At 37.2% G+C, this 19327-nt stretch overlaps 1 protein-coding gene across 5 annotated transcripts in view; it reads left to right on the top strand.

The window, feature by feature from the left end:
* Nucleotides 1-389: 389 nt before the first annotated feature.
* The window catches only part of LOC129717908 (leucine-rich repeat serine/threonine-protein kinase 1), a 45438-nt gene continuing 26500 nt past the window's right edge, over nt 390-19327 (top strand). For 2 of the 5 annotated variants that reach the window (XM_055668188.1, XM_055668189.1), the window contains exon 1: nt 15624-15946. In XM_055668188.1, the coding sequence (XP_055524163.1) occupies nt 15844-15946 (103 nt within the window). In that variant the 5' untranslated portion in view covers nt 15624-15843. Of the gene's footprint in view, nt 1140-14797; nt 15068-15123; nt 15290-15623; nt 15947-19327 lie in introns of those variants that run through there. The other 3 variants (XM_055668186.1, XM_055668187.1, XM_055668185.1) reach the window with 3 other exon arrangements.

The following is a 19327-nucleotide window of genomic DNA, read 5'->3' on the forward strand; positions in this document are numbered from 1 at the left end:
TACTTAACCTTAAATGACAAGCAATGCGTTTGCATCATAGATTAGTAGTACATTCAAGTACCGATTCTCAGAAACAAAATGATAGAAATAAGAACAAAATACTGAAGACGTTAACCATGCAATGAAACATGAACCAGGCATTTAAGACGTAATCATAACTAATAAATCGATTCCCTAAAATTGGAATAAATTAAGCTATCTGGAAGTAAGCGTGGTACAAAGTGCATATTTCTTGAAAAAATCTAAAAGGTTTAGAACTTCATCTATTTATCAGTCGTGTAATAAGAAACCTGGCAACCCTACTAGAAAATTTGCGCTTCAACTCGCAAACGCAATCTCGGAATAAAATCGCGTTTCACACACACGCAAACAGAGACTGTCACAAACAGCTGGTGTTTGCTTACCAACAAAAAGGGACAAATGTCGATAAAATCGTTATCATGCACAGCTTGTGCAATTTTGCCTAGTATTTGCAGTGCTTTGTCTAGTTTGTTCAACATCCAAACCGTTTCGAAATCATCAAACAATAATGTGAAGTTCGTACTAGTTTGTAAAAGTGTCGAAAAATAGTGAAGATCTCCTAATTCTGTTGTTATTTATTTTTCCTCTACTCGCTTCGCGTTCCGATTCGATCCGCTTGAAGGTTGCCTCTGTTGGTGTGCGAAAAATTTCCTTCAGTTCCATCGCACTTGCGCAGTGGTCAACACCAGTCTAGTTTCTGTGGTCGATGATGACCAGTCGTAAATCTCGGGCATCGTAAAAAAAAAGAAAATTTAGCATTGTTTCCCACACAAGCTGCTTGCATAAATTGGTTGCATCCGGTCTCCGATAATTGGTGCATTTCGAGAGAACACTAAACACAGCACCGCTGGTGATTCCGTCGTCATTCGTTCCGATCCCTGTCCAGCGGGGGGTATCAACGCTAATCGAATGCAAGTGGAACTGGGTTAAGAGTGCCGTCGAACCGTGGAAGAAAGCAACGGCGAAGGGTGGAAATTCCGGAAGAAAAAAATAGTGAATTATGGCCCGAAATCAGAGCATCCACCGGACGGGTTAAGTGCTTTGGATAGTAGTGAGTGAAAATGACCTCGACCCCGTCGCCGGAGAGCGAAGAGTTTCCCGGCAGGTTGCTGCACCAGGTAAGTTGATAAGCTTAGACGAGAAAACCTTGAACTTCCTCCCGCATGGTTCGATGATGCGTGGGGGAAAGCTCGCTTTTCGTTGTTGGAACGCCAACGAACGATGGCATTGAGGGATTGGGATTGGGACATTGAGTTATCGATTTTTGTGTCTTTCAAGTTTTTTTCGTGGCGCGTGGGAGTTTTCGTTCGGCCTTTGTTGGAACTATAAATAAACGCAATTTGTTTCACTTTGATTGAGTCCAATCGCTGCTCTTTTGTTGGCTTGTTAGGCAATTAGCAAAACGGCAAGCTTTGAGTTCAACGGAAGCGGTGTGTGAAAGAAAAATGCGTTTACATCACCGCTAGAAGCTGGTTTGATTAGATAGTTTACATCTATCGTTTTTTAACATCAGTTGTAAGGATGTACTTTTGCGTGGCGCAAATTAACTGAGTTTGCTTAATTCTTTTCGATTCAGAACGTTTAAAAATGGGTTATAATCCCGTCGAGCTCACAAAGAAATAATAATCATTCGACCGTTCATTTCTGCCGGAAGCATTTATCGATTCGATTGCAATTTGGAAGTTCTCATTGACACCGGAAAGAAGGTCGCTACCTTCGCTTAGTGATTGATGAATATAAATAGTTCCTTAAACAAAAAAACCTACAATCATTGTAGACCTACAAAGTCAAACATAAATTAAAAGATAAAGCCCCATCAGTAACGAATTGTTAAATGAATCAAAGCTTCAAACCTGAGTCTTTAAACTGTCAGACGATTTCACCGGGCGTTCCGCTTCGTTAATTATAGATGATTTATTTATAAATAAATTGGCAAATGAAACATGACATTGATCGAATTGTGCGATGGGCGCGTTCTGTAATGCAAATAGTATGAACACCGCGAAATGATTACTACAAAGACTTGAACCAAATATAATCATGTTTTGATTGGATCAAAAATATCGTCACATATTGTAAAAGTCTAGCAAGAACAGCCAATATACAGAACAAGTCTTTCGACCAGGTATATTCCTACAACCGGGCAAACAAAACCACTTCTTCATATATAAAAGTTCAGTTGGAAATTTTGATTGATAAATCGAAGCACCAACTTAATAGTACATACATTCTTTCTAATTCTGTTGTAGAAAATAGAAACGTTTATCAATCAAAACTCACGAGTGGCATTCCTCGATATAGAAGAAGCAATCAAAAACTGCTTCCTTGAGTCAATTGTAGAATTGTAGAAATTTTTGTAAAATATTCCAAGAAACATGTGACAAAAATTTGCAAAAATGAACTTTTTTTATTTTTTATTCATTTTTTTTAATCAATAGCAGCTGATAATGAAAGAATGTTACGATCTGTGTAAACACATATGATAATAATAAATTAACACAGCAAGTCTCCTGCTTAGCCAAAAACAAAGTCATATTTTCACCGAAAACAATTCAAATCATGCGTCCAAAACAAATATGAAATTTTAATGATAAATGATATGGATGTGATGGTCTTAGGGGAAATAGTTTAGGCGCAATTCAGTCACCTTTCTCTTTTGTATTGTAACAAAAGTAGCAATAAAGGGTATTATTTCTTGTGATGGTAGAGCAAGAACCTTAGAACAAGAGCAACAGCACTTGTATAAAAGATTTGAAATTTCTAGAAAAGAATTTCAAAATAACGTTCGCGGTAAAAAAATGGACAAAAATTGTCAATTTTTCATGGGTTTACCTTTAATCGCGCTGACGAAACTACTCATACATCATCAATCATAGTAACTCATCAGTTGGCAAAAAAAAAATTGGCAGCTCTATCAGTCAAACTCTAACTGGGATGGCGAAAAAAGGGAAGGTACTCCGTTCAGAAGTGTGCGCGTTCAAAGGACGGTACACCACCGCGTCAAAAACGGAACGTGCGGAACTTTTTGGACGCCGGGTATGCCCGTTCCGGCATCTACAACATCTTGACACTATTGGACAACGATCAGAGCATCTAAAGAACGCCAGGTTCCGGACGGCCAACGACCCTGAGCGACAAGAAGCTTCAAAGGATGCTGAAGAGGAAGACCGAGGGAAAAGTGGCTAAATCGCTGCGTACACTTGGCCGAGAGGTTGATGCATGCTCTAAAACAGTGAAAAAGTATCTGGAGAACATGGACATACATACAGGAAGCGGCAGTCCCGTCCACTGGTCTCGGAGCTGCAGGCAATGACGCAGCGACAGCGGTTGAATAAGATGGTCAATTCGATTTTCCCGGCGAATCGCGACGTGGCAGTGGTGATGGACGACTAGACCTATCTCACCCTGGATGGCAACGACTAGCAGGGCTCTTCGTATTTTACCTCCCCCACGAAGGAAGAAGGTGCGGCTGTGGCTGACAATCAGCGAGAAAGGAATGTCAAAGTTGCTTTTCTTTCGCTACGGGCTGGCCGTGAACGGGGAAATTTATAGTACGAAGTGCCTGACAGAAGTTGCGTCGTTCATCCAGAAATACCATAAGGTGTACAGGCCAAATTTGACGTCGGCCCACTACTCGAAGCGATCGTTGGAGGGGATGGAGCGGCTGAATATCGATGTGGTACCGAAGTCGGCGAATCCGCCCAATGTTCCCCACCTGCTTCCCATTGAAAATTTCTGGGCAAACTTGAAGTGCAAGATCTATTCCAACAACATTGTCGCGAAAACGGTGGAGGAATTAATAAAAAAAAAACGAAGAAAGAGCTTAAAAACATGGCTACACGCATGTTTTGGTCCGCCATGGCGAATGTTCCAGTTAACTGCCTGAAGGCCGCACGCAAGGACGTTATATTTTTTTGCGAGGAAGCTAACATGATGACCTTCCATGGGAAATTTATCCAACTCAATTATCTGTCAGAGTTTTTTTTTTCATCACCATCTGAAATTTTTTTTTTACCGCAAACGTAGCTTCCAAATTATCGATAATAACGATAAAAACCCCGAAAATATCGATGTCCGTTTTGGGCGATAATTCCCACCACTACCCCAAGCAGCTGATTAGTATTGATGCCAGTAACTACTATAGCTTGACGATCAACTTTATCATGACCATTCAAGGAAGTAACTATTTTGCCGTCCCAATGAACTGTCAATACGTCATCAGGATCCAATGTTTCAATTATTTTTGCTGTCATGTTGATGCGAGCTTCATTTCGCTTTCGTCTAATTGAGGTAACGTTAATATTTGAATCCTGAATGGATGTTCCAAAGGCCTTGGCAGCAGCAGCGAGAACTAAAGTGGCATCCCTGTTGCTAACTTTAGATACATCTAACGCTTAAGCTAACTCCGCTGAAACGATGTTTTTCCTTCCCCTCAAATTTATAGACCTCTTCGCGTCTTCTTGTTCTGCCGAATCGTTATCATCACAATCAAAAGCAGTAGCTGTCGATTGTATGTCTTGGAAAAACATTATTGTGAACATGGAAACAAGCTGCCATAAAATTTTACTTACCATGTACGGTATGAAACCCTTCACTTTTATTTACCGAACGGCATTTACGTTTGTTCTTATCATTCACCTCCTCGCGTATTTTTTGCACATTTCTTAACTGATCACTAAGAACAGCCTCACGCAATTTTCTTTGATCTTCGAGAAAACGAATATCCTCCTCTACAGCACCTTGTACAACGTCGCTCTTGCTACGATTCGCGGCAATTCGCATTTTGGAGATAGCATCCTTTCCAGCCATATCAAAAATTCAACCAAGATTCGAGGTAAACTTGTTTATATGGCTTTGATTATTCCGGGATCTATTTTTGGCAAGACTTCTTTATTGTACATACAACTTTTCAATTTTGCCAATACATTTTTTCTCTTGTTGAAGAGGAATGCACGTTTTCTTCCAGAAATTGTTAGCGACTTTTCTAACCGTATTTCTGGCACTCAACCTAATGCTGTTTTTTAAGAAACGATGCTGATAAAAAAAAAGCACAACACTTCACGCACTAGTGGGAACTGACCACCAACCAAAAATTCTGCAGATTCTACACCGATGTGCTCAAGGTGAAACGTCATTGAATCCAAAAATGGCCGACTTCGAGTCACCACTTCGAATTTTCAAAAGCACAAGACTCGGAAATACTTATTGCGTTCCCTATGAAAATTCTATTTTATGTTTGCTTCACCACAGCAAACATCGCATACACGGGATTGCACGCGTGTAAACTGAAATCGCAAATATCTCAAAAACGGTTAGGTTAAACGCAAAACGGACAAAATTTACGCCCACGCCCACAATCACGTGTTTACTTAGGGTAGATGATCCAATAGTTGTGGTAGCATCAATAGTTGCGGCATCGCTTTTAAATTCATCGTTCAAACTAATTAGAACCGAATTGCTTATGCTACATGTTGAAGAAATAATAGATTAAACATAAGTACATATGTTACTACAACAATATATACTGAAAATATCCAAATTACTGAAGAATACTGTATTTTTCAGAAACTTACCCGGAAGGCACCACTCACTACCCATTTTCTTATTTTGTCCACGATTGTTTTAAGATATGTGTGTGGTTTTAGTACGATTATTACTCATAGAACTATTTTCCCAGATAACAGTTTATCATGGAAACTGTTGCACAGGTGAAGTTCGTTAATAGATGATCATATTATTTATAAATTACTTCCTCCACTATTGGATCACAGGATACACTATGCTCTTATAGTTGCGGTATGTTTCGCAATTCTGATTTACGTTTATCAGAACATATGTATGTGGGACTACTTGTGTATATTAGGGACAAGCAGGTACTAGGGGACATACCTAAATGATGTAACTTATTACTATTCAATTTTTGAACCCCACCTTCCCCTGCCACCGTGTGTTTACCGATACTTTACATGATCGGCCACAAAAGCTATCGCTCTCACTCCTAAAATGCTGCATTATGCATTTATGACCTCTTAATCGATGCTTACCCACTGCTTTTGTAATTGTAATTCTTTTAACGAGCCTTTCACAGCTTAAGTCGCTCTTTTAGTAAACACTAACGTCAAAAATGTAAGTGCGAACATGGTACGAAGCAGAGATAATAGACTCTAACTTCCAGTGTTCCAGTGTCACCATTTGTGAAAAAAACAAATTCTTCTGAATATTTCAAAATGAACGCCATTGGTCTTTCTCTTCAGCCAATTTCAGCCCTTTTTAAATGTTAGTCTAGTATGCAAATTTTGTTTTATTTTAATAAAACCTACATACCCCCACTGAATTTTGCCAACATCTGACCGAATTGGCGCAAAATCTGTCTCTTAGTTAACTTCGTGCATTTTTGTATTTACTTACAAACCGACTTATCAACCTATTAAAAACAATATGATAAATAGTAAAACAATCAAAAACCACTTCAAGCGAGGCAAATACCTTCATTTAACCAAGCAAACACGAATGTTTTATATACCGCAACTACAGGAACACCCATTCACAACTATAGGAACTCTACCGCAACTATTGGAACAAAAGCGTGCAACTTATTTTAGTTAATTTAAACCCTCAAAGCGGGTTCAAAGTTAATTTTAAGGTGCAAAATTATCAAATAGAACCAATTTCAACAGAAAATAGTGAAACGGACCAGCTAGATTCGTTTTTCTTAGCCAAAACATGGCTAAACATGCATAACTCGTGCTCAGCTCCTCCACTATTGGGTCATTTACCCTATATAGGCATATGATTTGTTTAAAAATTGCTTCCGTTTCGAACTTGACCTTTAGGCCCTTTGCGCCACCTCTAGACCTTAACGAAATTTCACCAATTTTTCATATATTGCTTATTGAACCCTAAGGAGGTCTTTTTGCCTGGGAAAACAGGTTCCGCAAACATTTTTGAAAATAAGCCCCACCCTAGTGTACAGTAGGGTCTCCCAAAAAAAAATCGATGTTGAAAAAGTCAAGGTGCTCAGCCCTAAATTGAAAGATAATGTTATTTATAGCATTTTTGTAAAACATTTCGACTTTCTTAAATGTCGTTTTCAGGTTGCCCAAACGTGATTTATGAAAAAAATACTTTTTTAAGCTACAAACCCACTTTTTTGCACTTTTTTCAATTCTGTTCGATTCCTATATTTTTTCGTACATTTTTTTTATTTTTGTAGTATTGTTTTTGTATATTTTGCCTGGTTTGGTTCAGCATTGTATTCAGTTTTTTGACTCCCAGAACCCATTAAACATCACAAAAAAATTAATTTTTCTAAAAATTTTTAGGTAAAACCCTTCAAAACACAAATAAAAAAAATTTTGAGCAAGAACTGAAATTTTCATTGCAAATCGGGATTTACGACGAAAATTTACATGAAAGAAGATACTTGATATCTTATCGAGGAGCTAAGATATTGGCATTTTTCTATGTGATGGAAAACTATGCATTTTAACAAATATGTAAATAAATGTTTTATTTTGGGAGATAAAAAAAACAATGTTCAGAAAACAGATGCACTTTTAGATGGCTGATAACTTAGTAAATTAGTAAAAATTGCGAAAAAAGTTAAAACGAAAATTATGATTTTTCGTGCCTTCTAATAAAAAACTCAGTGTTGCTCGTAATATGTAAGAAATAGAAACATGATGTCTTCGGTAAAGTTTTTTGTTTTCAGATACCCTTAAACTTTGTCGAAGACACCTTGCGTCTATCTCATTCTGATTAAAAGTAAATTTTTTATCTCACTTATTGGTGGATTGATCACCCTTCTTTCTATATTAAAAGATGCATTTTAGAATATCCTGAAACTTCTCCGAACATACCTGATAGCTGTAATCAACATTTGAATCACTATTTAGGAAATTATACGCACAAACGGCAAAATAAAACATTGTGCAATGGAGATATTGAGCTTTAGTGGCATTTTTGACAAAATGCATAGTTTTCCATCACATGTAAAAACGCCGATATCTCAACCCCCCGATAAGATATCAAGGATTTTTTTTCATGTAAATTTTCGTCTTGAATTCCGCTTTGCAGTCAAAATTTCAGTTCTTGATCAAAAAAAAATTTTATATGTGTTTTGAAGGGTTTTATCTGAAAATTATAGAGAAAATTAACTTTTTTGTGATGTTCAGTTTGCTCTGTGAGTCAAATAATTGAATGCGATTCTGAACCAAACCATGCAAAATATTCAAAAACAACCCGACAAAAATAAAAAAATATATGGAAAAATGTAGGAATCGAACAGATTTGAAAAAAGTTCAAAAGAGTGGTTTTGTAGCTTGAAAAAGTCATTTTTTCATAAATCACGTTTGGGCAACCTGAAAACGACCTTTTAGAAAGTCGAAATGTTCTACAAAAATGCTATAAATAACATTATCTTTCAATTTGTGGCTGAGCACCTTGACTTTTTCAACATCGATTTTTTTTGGGACAGCCTAGTGTACAGTCACCACCATCATTTTAAATTGTTCTAAATCAAAAAAATAAGCGGTGACATGTGGGTTTTTTACTCGAAAATGTTTGTTAATGTTCAGGAAAGACATTTGGGGAAAAATCAAAAGTATCTGATTACTAAAACTTGAGATTTTATTTACAAAACTACTTAAAACAAGCAAAATTATGACTTTTTATGCTGAATTTGCCTCTAAATCTAATTTCAAAGCAATGACATGTGATTCTTTTTTCATTGAAATGTTTGTTAACGTTCAGGAAAGACATTTGGGGAAAAATAATTAGTATCTGATTACTAAAACTTGGAAAAACATTTGAGGAAAAATAAAATGTATGTTTGAAAATGATTTTCTGTATACAACACAACAATATTGCAAGCTAGCCTTCTAATAGCTTATCGATAGTTTTTAGCACATTTTGCATGTTGTAGGAAAAGTACAACGATACACCGTGCCCCAGAGCTGAGTCGAAAAAAATGCCAGTTCGAAAAGATTCTCGACCTGATCGGGGATCGAACCCGATATCACAACCGTGTGGGAGCCAATCGACTTCGCTAACCACAGAGCCACGAGGACCACATACAGCATACAGAATACAGAAATCACCTGAAAATACTTTTTTTTTTTTCATTTATACGTATACATGCGAAATTTTGACTTTTTATGCGCAATTCACCTCTGAATCAAAATTCAATGATTTGTGTTTTTTTTTTTCAATAAAATGTTCGTTGCTCTTTCAAAATCTACAATTTTTTTTGCAGAATAATCCATGTCTCGAGCATAAACATTTTACATTTCTGATGTTTCCGTAGTTTTGTGAATAGTTACATATTACGGCATTCGATTTACTTTTGCACTTTTGAATTTGATTTTTATTAGAGAGCTTTTAACCAGAAGGTCATTCAGCTCTTAACCTTACTTTTCTACTTTTTCTACGTAAATCCAAACTAGAACTCTTGGGACATTTAGCTGGAGGAAAGGTTACGATTCATTGGTTTGAATATCGATTAAGAGGCAGCTTAAGCATTAAAAATCTTTTATTTTCTTATTTTCTACGAAGTTTTGTGGATTAAATAGTACGAGGGTGGTATCCAAGATACGACCGCATGTTTGACGTAGGACTACGATAGTTTTATATTTTATTTAGAGAATTTAGACTTTGTTCGATTTGACCACGTTTCACTCTCGACACGGCACACAAAAGCCAAAAACGAGCGGTTATGTTTAATCATAATTTATAGTTTTCTTGTTTTGGTTTTAAACAATTCAAACTCAACAACCACCAAGAGAAAGGCATTTTGTCCATTATGTTGCCGAAATCGAAACCAAAATAGACATGATCAAAGCAATGCCGTGCTATACCTCTAATTACTCGGAAGGGTCATATCAATTGTCTAGGTCGTTGAAGGCTTCATGCGGACGTTGCGTTCCGAATACTTTCAGATTATTGAGCCTTAATCCATCAAACGACACCTCTAACAACTTACAATCCTAAAGCTAGTTCATTGGTGGCCACATATTGTTAAGGTCATATGCCACCAGAAAGTCATAAAAAGAAAAGCGTTTATTTTTAAAAATAATTTAGATTATTTGTTTGCAGACATCTATTTAAGAAGAAATAAACACTGTTTTTAACATTAATGAATACCTTTCATCCTAATGCAGTCAAATTTCTTCAACACGCGAAAAGGCAATTTTTTGTATAGGTCTTAATTAAGAACGATTTAGTAGAAAGCAAACTTACTTTCATCTTCAATTGCGCCTGTAAAAGATAGCTCACTCACCGATTTCAAAGCAGTATCATTGTCAGTTTCATGCAACTGCTTAGCAAAGAAGTCACATAAAAAAATCCTGTATTTACAAGTTCGTTGGAAAAGTGACGATAAAGAGTTGCAGTTTTTAGTAGAAAATCTATATTCACAAAAATTTTGAAATTGACATTGGAATTTATGAGGATGTAACATGTCACAGTCATTTTTTTCATTTTTGGCCAATTGAAACATTTATTCATTAGGCAGAACCAGAAAAAAATTAATCAGTTTTATGATACCAATGAAAAAACAAACAACAAAATGCCATATTTAAAAGTCATCCGGCTGTTTCCTTCAAGAATAAACCTAGCTCGGTTTGATAAACAACATTAACCTCTCCAACTGATGTTTGCATAATGTTGTTCAATTACAAGTCTGGCAATGACAGGTTGTGTTCATATGTTTAGTATCTTTACACGGTTGTGTTTATATGTTGTGTTGTGCGACAGGTTGTCTTTATATGTTTAGTAATATTTTCTTGCAGATGCTGATGTAATATTTTTGTAATTGAAAAATACGAATATGAATGTTTGAAACCTAACGTCAAGATGCATATAATTTGGGTTTTCTCTATACCACAACCGCGTAATGCAACTAGGATTGTCATATTGAATTAAATTTAATTAACTGGAAAAATAAAACCATCAGTACAGCTTAAACGAGCTATCTGAACTATCTGTTTAAAAATCTTTACGAAGCATATTGGTTTTCTGTTGTCTTGCAAATAGACTATAGTTGGTCATTTAAATAAATCTGAGAAAAACAGAGTGTAGAATTCAAAAAGACAGCAACCCAATGCAACTTCTAATTTTAGGAATTTGAAAGAAGTTTTTATCATTAAACATGTATAAGAAAATCACTACGGTTGCAGTTCAAATGCCATCTACTCGTCACGACAACCAAAAGGAAACGAGCAACGGGGTAGCAAGCTTCTGATTAGTAGAATGTTAACACAACTTTTGTTGAAGAGATATTTTAATTATTATATAACAATCTTTCGCAATATTCTACCTGTCGATTAAGACATCGGTGTTTGAAATCTGTTCAGGGGTAGTAACACAATAAGCACTTTAAAACGATGACAAAACATCTGTTGCAGCTATATAAAGCGAGCTCGTGATTGGTTGAAAGCTGCGAAACTAAGCTAGAAGAAGTGGATTTCAACTGAACTTTTTACTAATTTATGTTCATCGTACAATATACAATGATATGCCAATTATTGTATCACATGCTTTGGCAACCGTCGTCGTTCGATCAAGGTCAAAATCCGTTCAGTTGTAATCACATATTGGATGCAACATCCAATATCGTGATATACTGTTGCGTACAGAATTATTTTATCCCCGGTCGCACAGCGTAGTGTGCGAACACGCACCACTGTACGTCGACAGCAGCTACATTGTTTCCACTTGGCTTGACTGCACACAAATGGCAATCGAGTGCTACTGCACTGACGACGAGCGACCGTCTTCTCATACATGGCAGTACTGTTGCCTGTGTATGAACTTTCCGAAAGAGCTTTACTTTCAAGACATCAAAATAGTCTAGGTTCATAGAAGCAAATATCAGTTGACCTGTTGGGACGGGGAGGTTCTGTCCAATTTTTTTTTGCCACTGAATAGAGGTTGTCATAGCAAGCAGTTGGTGTCCACTCATGAAGTCTGTGCCAGGAGTGCTCGCATGTGATTGGTACATTGTTCGTAAAAATACGACCTTGAAACTTTTCATCAATTTTCACTGTTTAACAATTAAGTAACAATGATATATGAAGAATCACAAAATTGTCCATCATTTTATCAATCCAACGACATATTGATTATTGTGATCCATCATGTGGTTACATCAGTATTACCGTTTGAAATCTTTCATTCCGACGTTACATCTTGGTTTTTAGTTTCCTCAGAATGTATCTCGATATAGTGCGGTTAGACGTAGTCCTACGTCAAAAATGGCGACTTCCGGTTTCAGGAAAATAGTGATATTTGGCCAACAATTTCAATACTTCCGAAAGTGGAACTCCATGCGTCATTTTATAGTGATGACATGTATTTTTTTTTTCATTAAAATGTTTGTCGACGTTCAGAAAAGACATTTGAAGAAAAATAACAAGTATCTGATTACTAAATTTGAGATATTATTCACAAAACTACGTGAAACATGCGAATTTATGACTTCTAAAGTGATATCTGCCCAACAATTTCAATACTTTCGAAAGTGGAACTCCATACGTCATTTTGAAATCCAAAATGGTGACTTCCAGTTTCTGTAAATCAGCCCAAAATAAAAAAAAAAAAACAATCCAATATGAGTATTTCCGTTTTGTGCGTTCTAAGAATATTGAAGTACTTAAAGTGATGTTGGAAGTATAAGATGTGAATTATATTTTTGAAGTGAGTTGAGCTAATGCAGCAATGAAATATAAAAAAAAATCTATCTTTGAAACCTTTGATCACGAGCATCGTCGGGAACGTTTAACTAGTATTGACCATAAAATTGTAAAAAAATTGTTTAGGTATTTTATCGACTGATTTGGAATAATATATTGTTCCCCCTGCTTATATGAAATTAATCTATTTTTTAGACTTTGAATGCATGATTTTTTCCAAATTTAATGCTCAAAATGTACTAGTATATTTTCTTGTTAAAGAGAAATATTCGAGCTATGTTTTATTGCGTTCGCATTACTGTTAACTCGAGCGTCATTTTTTCTTTGACCCAAGATATAATTTTTGTAATTTAAGTGAAATTGAGGTTGCGTCGCTACAAATCACTTTTTGTCACGTAATGAACGGTTACGCTGACAGCGCATAATTGGATCATCTTGTACAAAAATTCACACGCTTGATAGTTTTCGTTTGTTTTCAATGGGTACCTATTCGAGTTCATTTTAGTTCAAACGACAGCTGCGAAACGAAACGGATAACTTATGTTATGTTATGTTATGAAGAGAGTTTGCCGAAATATATTATTTATTAAGATTTGCTTCCCTCCTCGGCTTCCCTCAAAGCGAGTATCACATCATTATATTCCTATATACAATTACTTGATTTGTATTAGATTACAGTCGGCACTGATATCGTCATGACTGATTGCAGGCGTTCAAACATGCTCATACTTATTCTGAATTTGTAGTCCAAACGTATAATTTATATGATATTCTACTATATCAATTTCGAAAAAGCACATAAATTTCTCCTTCAACAAAAAATCAGAAAAAAATGTTTGCTCTATCTTACCAAAAAAACAAGACGCTCAGGAAAAGATTGTTAAGTTTGAGTATCAGAGCGCCTTTGCATGGTTGTGGTTGAAAATAAGGTCTTTTTAAAACTTTTTAGATTCTTATCGAACAACAGGAAAATCATACAAAAAAGGCGTATGTAAAATACACAAAAAAGAAAATCGAGCATTATTGCAGTCTAAACAATCTAAAAAAAATTTTGTAAACGGCTCCTAAACTTTTTAAGTCTATCTCAACATTATTCAAATATATCGATTTATAAAAAAACACTTCAGCCCAAATGCTAGAGAAATTTTTTTAGTATGCTTAGGATAAGAACCCACTATAAGGTTTCATTGAATTCTGAGAGGGAACTGCTAGCCCCTCAGTCACAAAATACTTCTTTAATAACGACGCAATTGTGTTGTCTCAGTATAGTCTCGTAATGTTACTCGAGCGTTTCTTGATTTTTAGTTAATGATTTTAGTTTAAACAGCTCAGTCAACTTACGAAAAGTTAGTTCGGGATTTTCAATGCGGGCGTACAGGATCGATTTCGAATGTGCATGTTTCGCAGACGTTTTCATTCAAGCAACAAATGCCCGCTATGATTAAATACACTCTTAGCCTAATTCAATGAAATTTAGAAAACAAAAACGAGATATGATTTGTTCGAATGTCAAGCATTGTTGTTGCTAGGAGGTTTGATAGAAAAAATACCTACAAATAACAAACCGTCAAGTCCACTGGAAGAACGTCGACCTCGCGTCACTCTTGAATCGTAAAAACAACCTTTCAATTCGATTGTTAGGGGTAAGGCATACCGGTGTTGATTGAAGTGTTGAAATTTTATTGTTACCTCGCACGCTACTAGTAATTGTGTACCTATCGTACATAGAGTAACTAACTTCAATTAAACCAGCCTAGCTTAACCATTTGTTTATGCATTCGCCGCTGATTGTATCTACGAGTCGAGTACACAATCTGCACCCTTGTTGTTCGCGCATGCCACCGGTTAGGCAATTTGTTAGCCATGTTTTGCAATACAACATTCAATTTTATGAGTTTTGGAAGCCTTCTAACTCTCTGGATATTCCAGAGGGACTAAGGGTCGATAGCCGAGGATTATTCCTTTCGGTGTCACATTACATTTCGTACTAACCGGCCGGCAACGGCCGAACATAATCCCATTTGGCACCCACCGCTGTAATCCGCTGATGACTTCAATGCAAATCAGTACCCTGACAACCGTCGACGATGCTCCTCCGGCGTCAGATCCGTCGACTGCGTATACTCGACCTGGCCATTAATCGAAATCTTTGTCTCTTCAAGGCCGCACTCTGGGACAATGCCGAGCTGCTGGAGGATCTACTCCAGGAGGAAGCCCACCTGATCGACTGTCTGGACTCGTGGGGTCGTGCTCCGGTTCATGCGGCGGCCATCACCGCCGACTCGCGCTGTTTGCCTATGCTGATCAATGCTGGTGCGAAGATCGATGCCACTAGTGGACCGCGAGGTGATAATAAGGTGAGGCATGAGTTTCTTATCTATTATCGGTTAGGTGAAAATTTGTTTATTTTCAGACTGCTCTCCATCTGAGTGCGGAACATGGACACGTGACGAACGTCCAGGTGCTGCTGGACGCTGGTGCATCCTTCACCGCCAAAGATCGAAATGGACTGACGGCGCTGGATTTGGCGGAACGCAGCGGACATGAGGACTGCATCAGCCTGCTAAAGCAGGCCGCAGGTGGGTGTCTGCTTTCATTCGTTCTGCACTTTGTTCTAAACAGAATCACAGCAAAAAAGACTGCTGAACCAGAAGAAAAGAAACACGAGCACAATGCGATTGTGGGCGAGAAAAAAGCGAGAACTTGTTTACATGCGCGCTGTTTGTTTTGATCCGACGGTTGCACGTGACCCTTCGGGTTTTGTTCGAGTCGAGCGCACGCGGTCGTTCGGCTTCTGGTTTACAGTGGAGCAAGGGGGTGGAGCAAGAAGAACGATGATGACGCCATCATCGTCGTCGGTGCTGATGATGGTTATCGATTTTTCCTTCGCACAGTTTTTGCTGCTCTTTTCGCGAAGCCTCTATCAGTCAACCAGTCTGTTCGGATTCGGTGACGGCTACGGAAGTGCAGTGTGAGACTTTAAGTTCGATTTTCTTTTTGGAGTTGAAAGAAAAAGTTTTTTTTTTGTTTCCTGTGAAAACCGTGGTGTAACCATGGACTACCGTTGCTGAGTCACGGGGCCACGAAAAAATGGGTGTTGTACGTGGATTCCTGTAATCGAGAGGAGATCGAAATGTCTTGGAAGTTTCGTGACGTACCGAAATCCGGGGCCGAACGAGCTCTGGATGCGTGTGATTACTTTGTGGATGAGGTCATTGAACCTTGGAAGATTCCAGGTAATTGTGAACTCAATGAGAGAAAAAAAAATCCAACAAGTGGGGCAAAGTTGCAAATGTGATTCGACCTCTGCAGACGGTATCGATTTTTCCCCCAACAGCCAACACACATGGCCTGACATACACCCTGGTGGGGCATCATCATCACCATGCACCAGGTGGACCACCAGGTCAGTGTGGTTACGGGACCGATTCAAGTGCTGCTGTTCAAGATGCCGCTGTGAGATTCAATTATTCAAACTTTCGAGAGCACTTCGGTGTTGCGCTTTTCTCGTGGTAATCAAATTATTTTCCATATGGAATGATATGATAAACGAATGAAGTGGTAATTAAATTTCAATTGAGTGTTATGTGTATCCGCTAAAAAAATATATACCACTCTGCGGGTTCTTCATTTTCGCAACTCTTGTCCAAAAACGGGGTCATACTAATGATACTCTATTCAGGCACTAAACCCATCATTTAACCGCATCCCACTGGTTGCTGGCTCGTTCGCTTGGGTGGATATCAGTTTCAGCAAGTTTACAACCACAAACGGAACTAATCGTCTATTCTGCTGCGCATCATCGAGCGCACCTGTCAAGCTCCGCCCGGCGCAGTCGGCAGTCGACCGCAAAAACCGCTCTATTTACCGATCGACCGGTGGAGACCTTCTCCAAACAGAATCGACACGTTTTGACACCCGCTGTTTGTGGTAAAAACCAGTTCGGCTTGTGCTAAAGTTTAGAATTAAAATTTGGTATCTGATTGCAACTGCAGTTAGTAGTCTGTCATAAACAGATGTCTTATCTAATCGCACCGTATCTCTGTTGATGAAACTCAAACATGATATCAAAACCAGGGGGGATCGATCTGTCAAAAATCGTGTAACCAACATATTCGGCAACATGGTGTTTGTTTTGGTTTTTGTTCCTTTTGGTCATGAAATTGATCGATGTGAAATATTATAGAATTGGAATGTTTTTCATCAAAACTCGAGAAACCGCGGAAAACTTTCATGAATGTTGTTTAGCTATTCACATTTTTCCCCCATTATTGTTCATAGTTACAAACATCATGGACCAACAAACGTCATGGACCAACAAACGTCATGGACCAGAGTTGATCTGCGATAACACAGACATATATGAAATTTCTCGCCAAACATGTGAAAAGGGCCCATGTGCCATATGTAAACAAGCCAAATTTTCTCGGTTTTTTTTATCAATACAAGCGAAATCTGCTCTAACCAATAAGATTTATTGATAAAAGAATTTACTCTTAATCAAACAATCTTATTTGTACGACTAGATTAAGCTTGTATTCATTGAAAAGCGTGAAATTGTGGCTTGTTTACATATGGCACTTGGGCCCTTTCCACATGTTCAGCGAGATTTGACAGCAGTGAATCCCCTCTGATCAAAACATAGCAATCATGACTGTCAGTCACGCATTATAAATAAAAACCAAGGGGATGGCAGCCCTATCGAAACTCTACACGTTTGACAGTAGCCAACATATCGGGGCTTTATTTGAAAATAAAACGAATAAATAAACGAATCTTATTTACGAAAACAGGAGTATTTTATCTGCTATCATCAATTGTCAGAATCGCTATTCTCTGCAACAAAGCCAATACCAGACGGATAGTGAACATTCTAGACCTAATATAAAAAAAATCTCACATTGTAAAATTCAATACTTGAAATAACATACTGTTTACCTTGCAACTTCTTAAACGACGCAGTATCGAATCTCTTTTAAAGTCCTTCCATGGCAATTGTTGACAAATAATAAACAAAACAGATCGTAGAAGTAACGCGTGCGAACAAATCGACAGAGCAAACTAAAACGATGCTTGAAGTATTTTTTCACCCATCACATTTTTAAATTTACCCATTCTTTTGACAGCCGCATATGACAGAAAAAAATGGGTACAACTATACCCATTAATGGGTTTTCGACTCTTACCGTGTACAGTTGACTTTTCAGGTTGAAAGACACAATTACCAATATACACAATATGTTGATCTAGAGTTGACTTTTCAGGGTGAATGACATCTTTATCTTCCATGTTTATTCCAGTAGCCTTGCTCCCCCAGGCTTCTTTAGCTTTCCGTTTGTCTTCAACATGGTCAAGTTGACCTTCTGATCCTTGATGGATAAGCAAATTTTTACAGTTCCGAACTCCTAGCAATACGTTCGTCGAGTTTTCTATTCTTTTCCATAACGTCCATCAGATAAACCAAGCTCAGAAGAGTAAAAAATACCGAAAAAGTGAATTCATTCGATGTTATCACGGGTAAAAAAAATAACACCGTGAATTTGTTGAAACCGTGAACTTAGCGAAATGACAAATTTTTATTGTTTGTGTTTGAATTAACTATGATATTTTGACTTTCATAGTTCAATGAAATATAAGTTCAAGATACAAACGAATAAACAAAAAAATAGTTCATAATATTTTTCTCCATAGCATTTTTACTGCCCATTCTTCAGCATAGCTATGAGAGTCTAATGCTAGTTTATGTAAAATTTTAGAACCGCTAGATTTTATAATTTTTGAATCGACGTTTTATGAGCTCCAAACTGTAGGCCTATTATTAGCTTTTAATTTAATTTTTGCTCCAATTTCAATGAAATACCTCTTTCATGATTCATTGTTCTCAAAATCATGACACATATATGGATATATGACACTTGGTTGACCTATCCAGACAATTGATCCAAAAATTGAGTTCATAATACTATACATATGAAACTTCACACAAGGCACAAGTGAAAACTATGTTTCAAATACAATTTCTACAACAGGAAGTACATTACTCTTGACTGATTGTTTCAAAGCGTGATAAAAACGATAAAAAACCGTGAGAAAATCGAGCGTGAATTTGGCGAGTAGTGATATAACCGACTGTTGATAAAATATGGAGAAGCTAGAAAAGGCTAAAATATGGAAAAGCTAGAAAAGGCCTAAAATTAAGCCCAAAACAGATTATGCATCACATACTGAGTTTAGAAAAACGTTCAGAAATGATTGGATCATTTAAAAAAATGTCATATTGAGAGAAAAAAAAAACGCCAAAAAAAGAAACATGATCCCAAACTGAACTAAGAATCGAGTGACGAGTGATTCTGTTTGAACAGAGTTCAGCATCCCCAACAAACATCGAATTGAATTATTTCGGGAAGCCAATGAGAACCGTGTTAAATCTCATATTAGGCTTGCTTCAAATCGTTCTCGAAAGTCCCAAAATTTAAAGGAGGCTAAACCCACAAATAACTTTATCTTTAAGTCGCTTTAAACGCTTGTCAAAGGCCAAGAGAAGAAAATCTATACATATAAAAATGGAGATCTGTCTGTCTGTCTGTCTGATTCATATAGACTTGCAAACTACTGAA

The sequence above is a fragment of the Wyeomyia smithii genome, chromosome 1 (genome assembly GCF_029784165.1).
Source record: "Wyeomyia smithii strain HCP4-BCI-WySm-NY-G18 chromosome 1, ASM2978416v1, whole genome shotgun sequence".
Lineage (NCBI taxonomy): Eukaryota > Metazoa > Arthropoda > Insecta > Diptera > Culicidae > Wyeomyia > Wyeomyia smithii.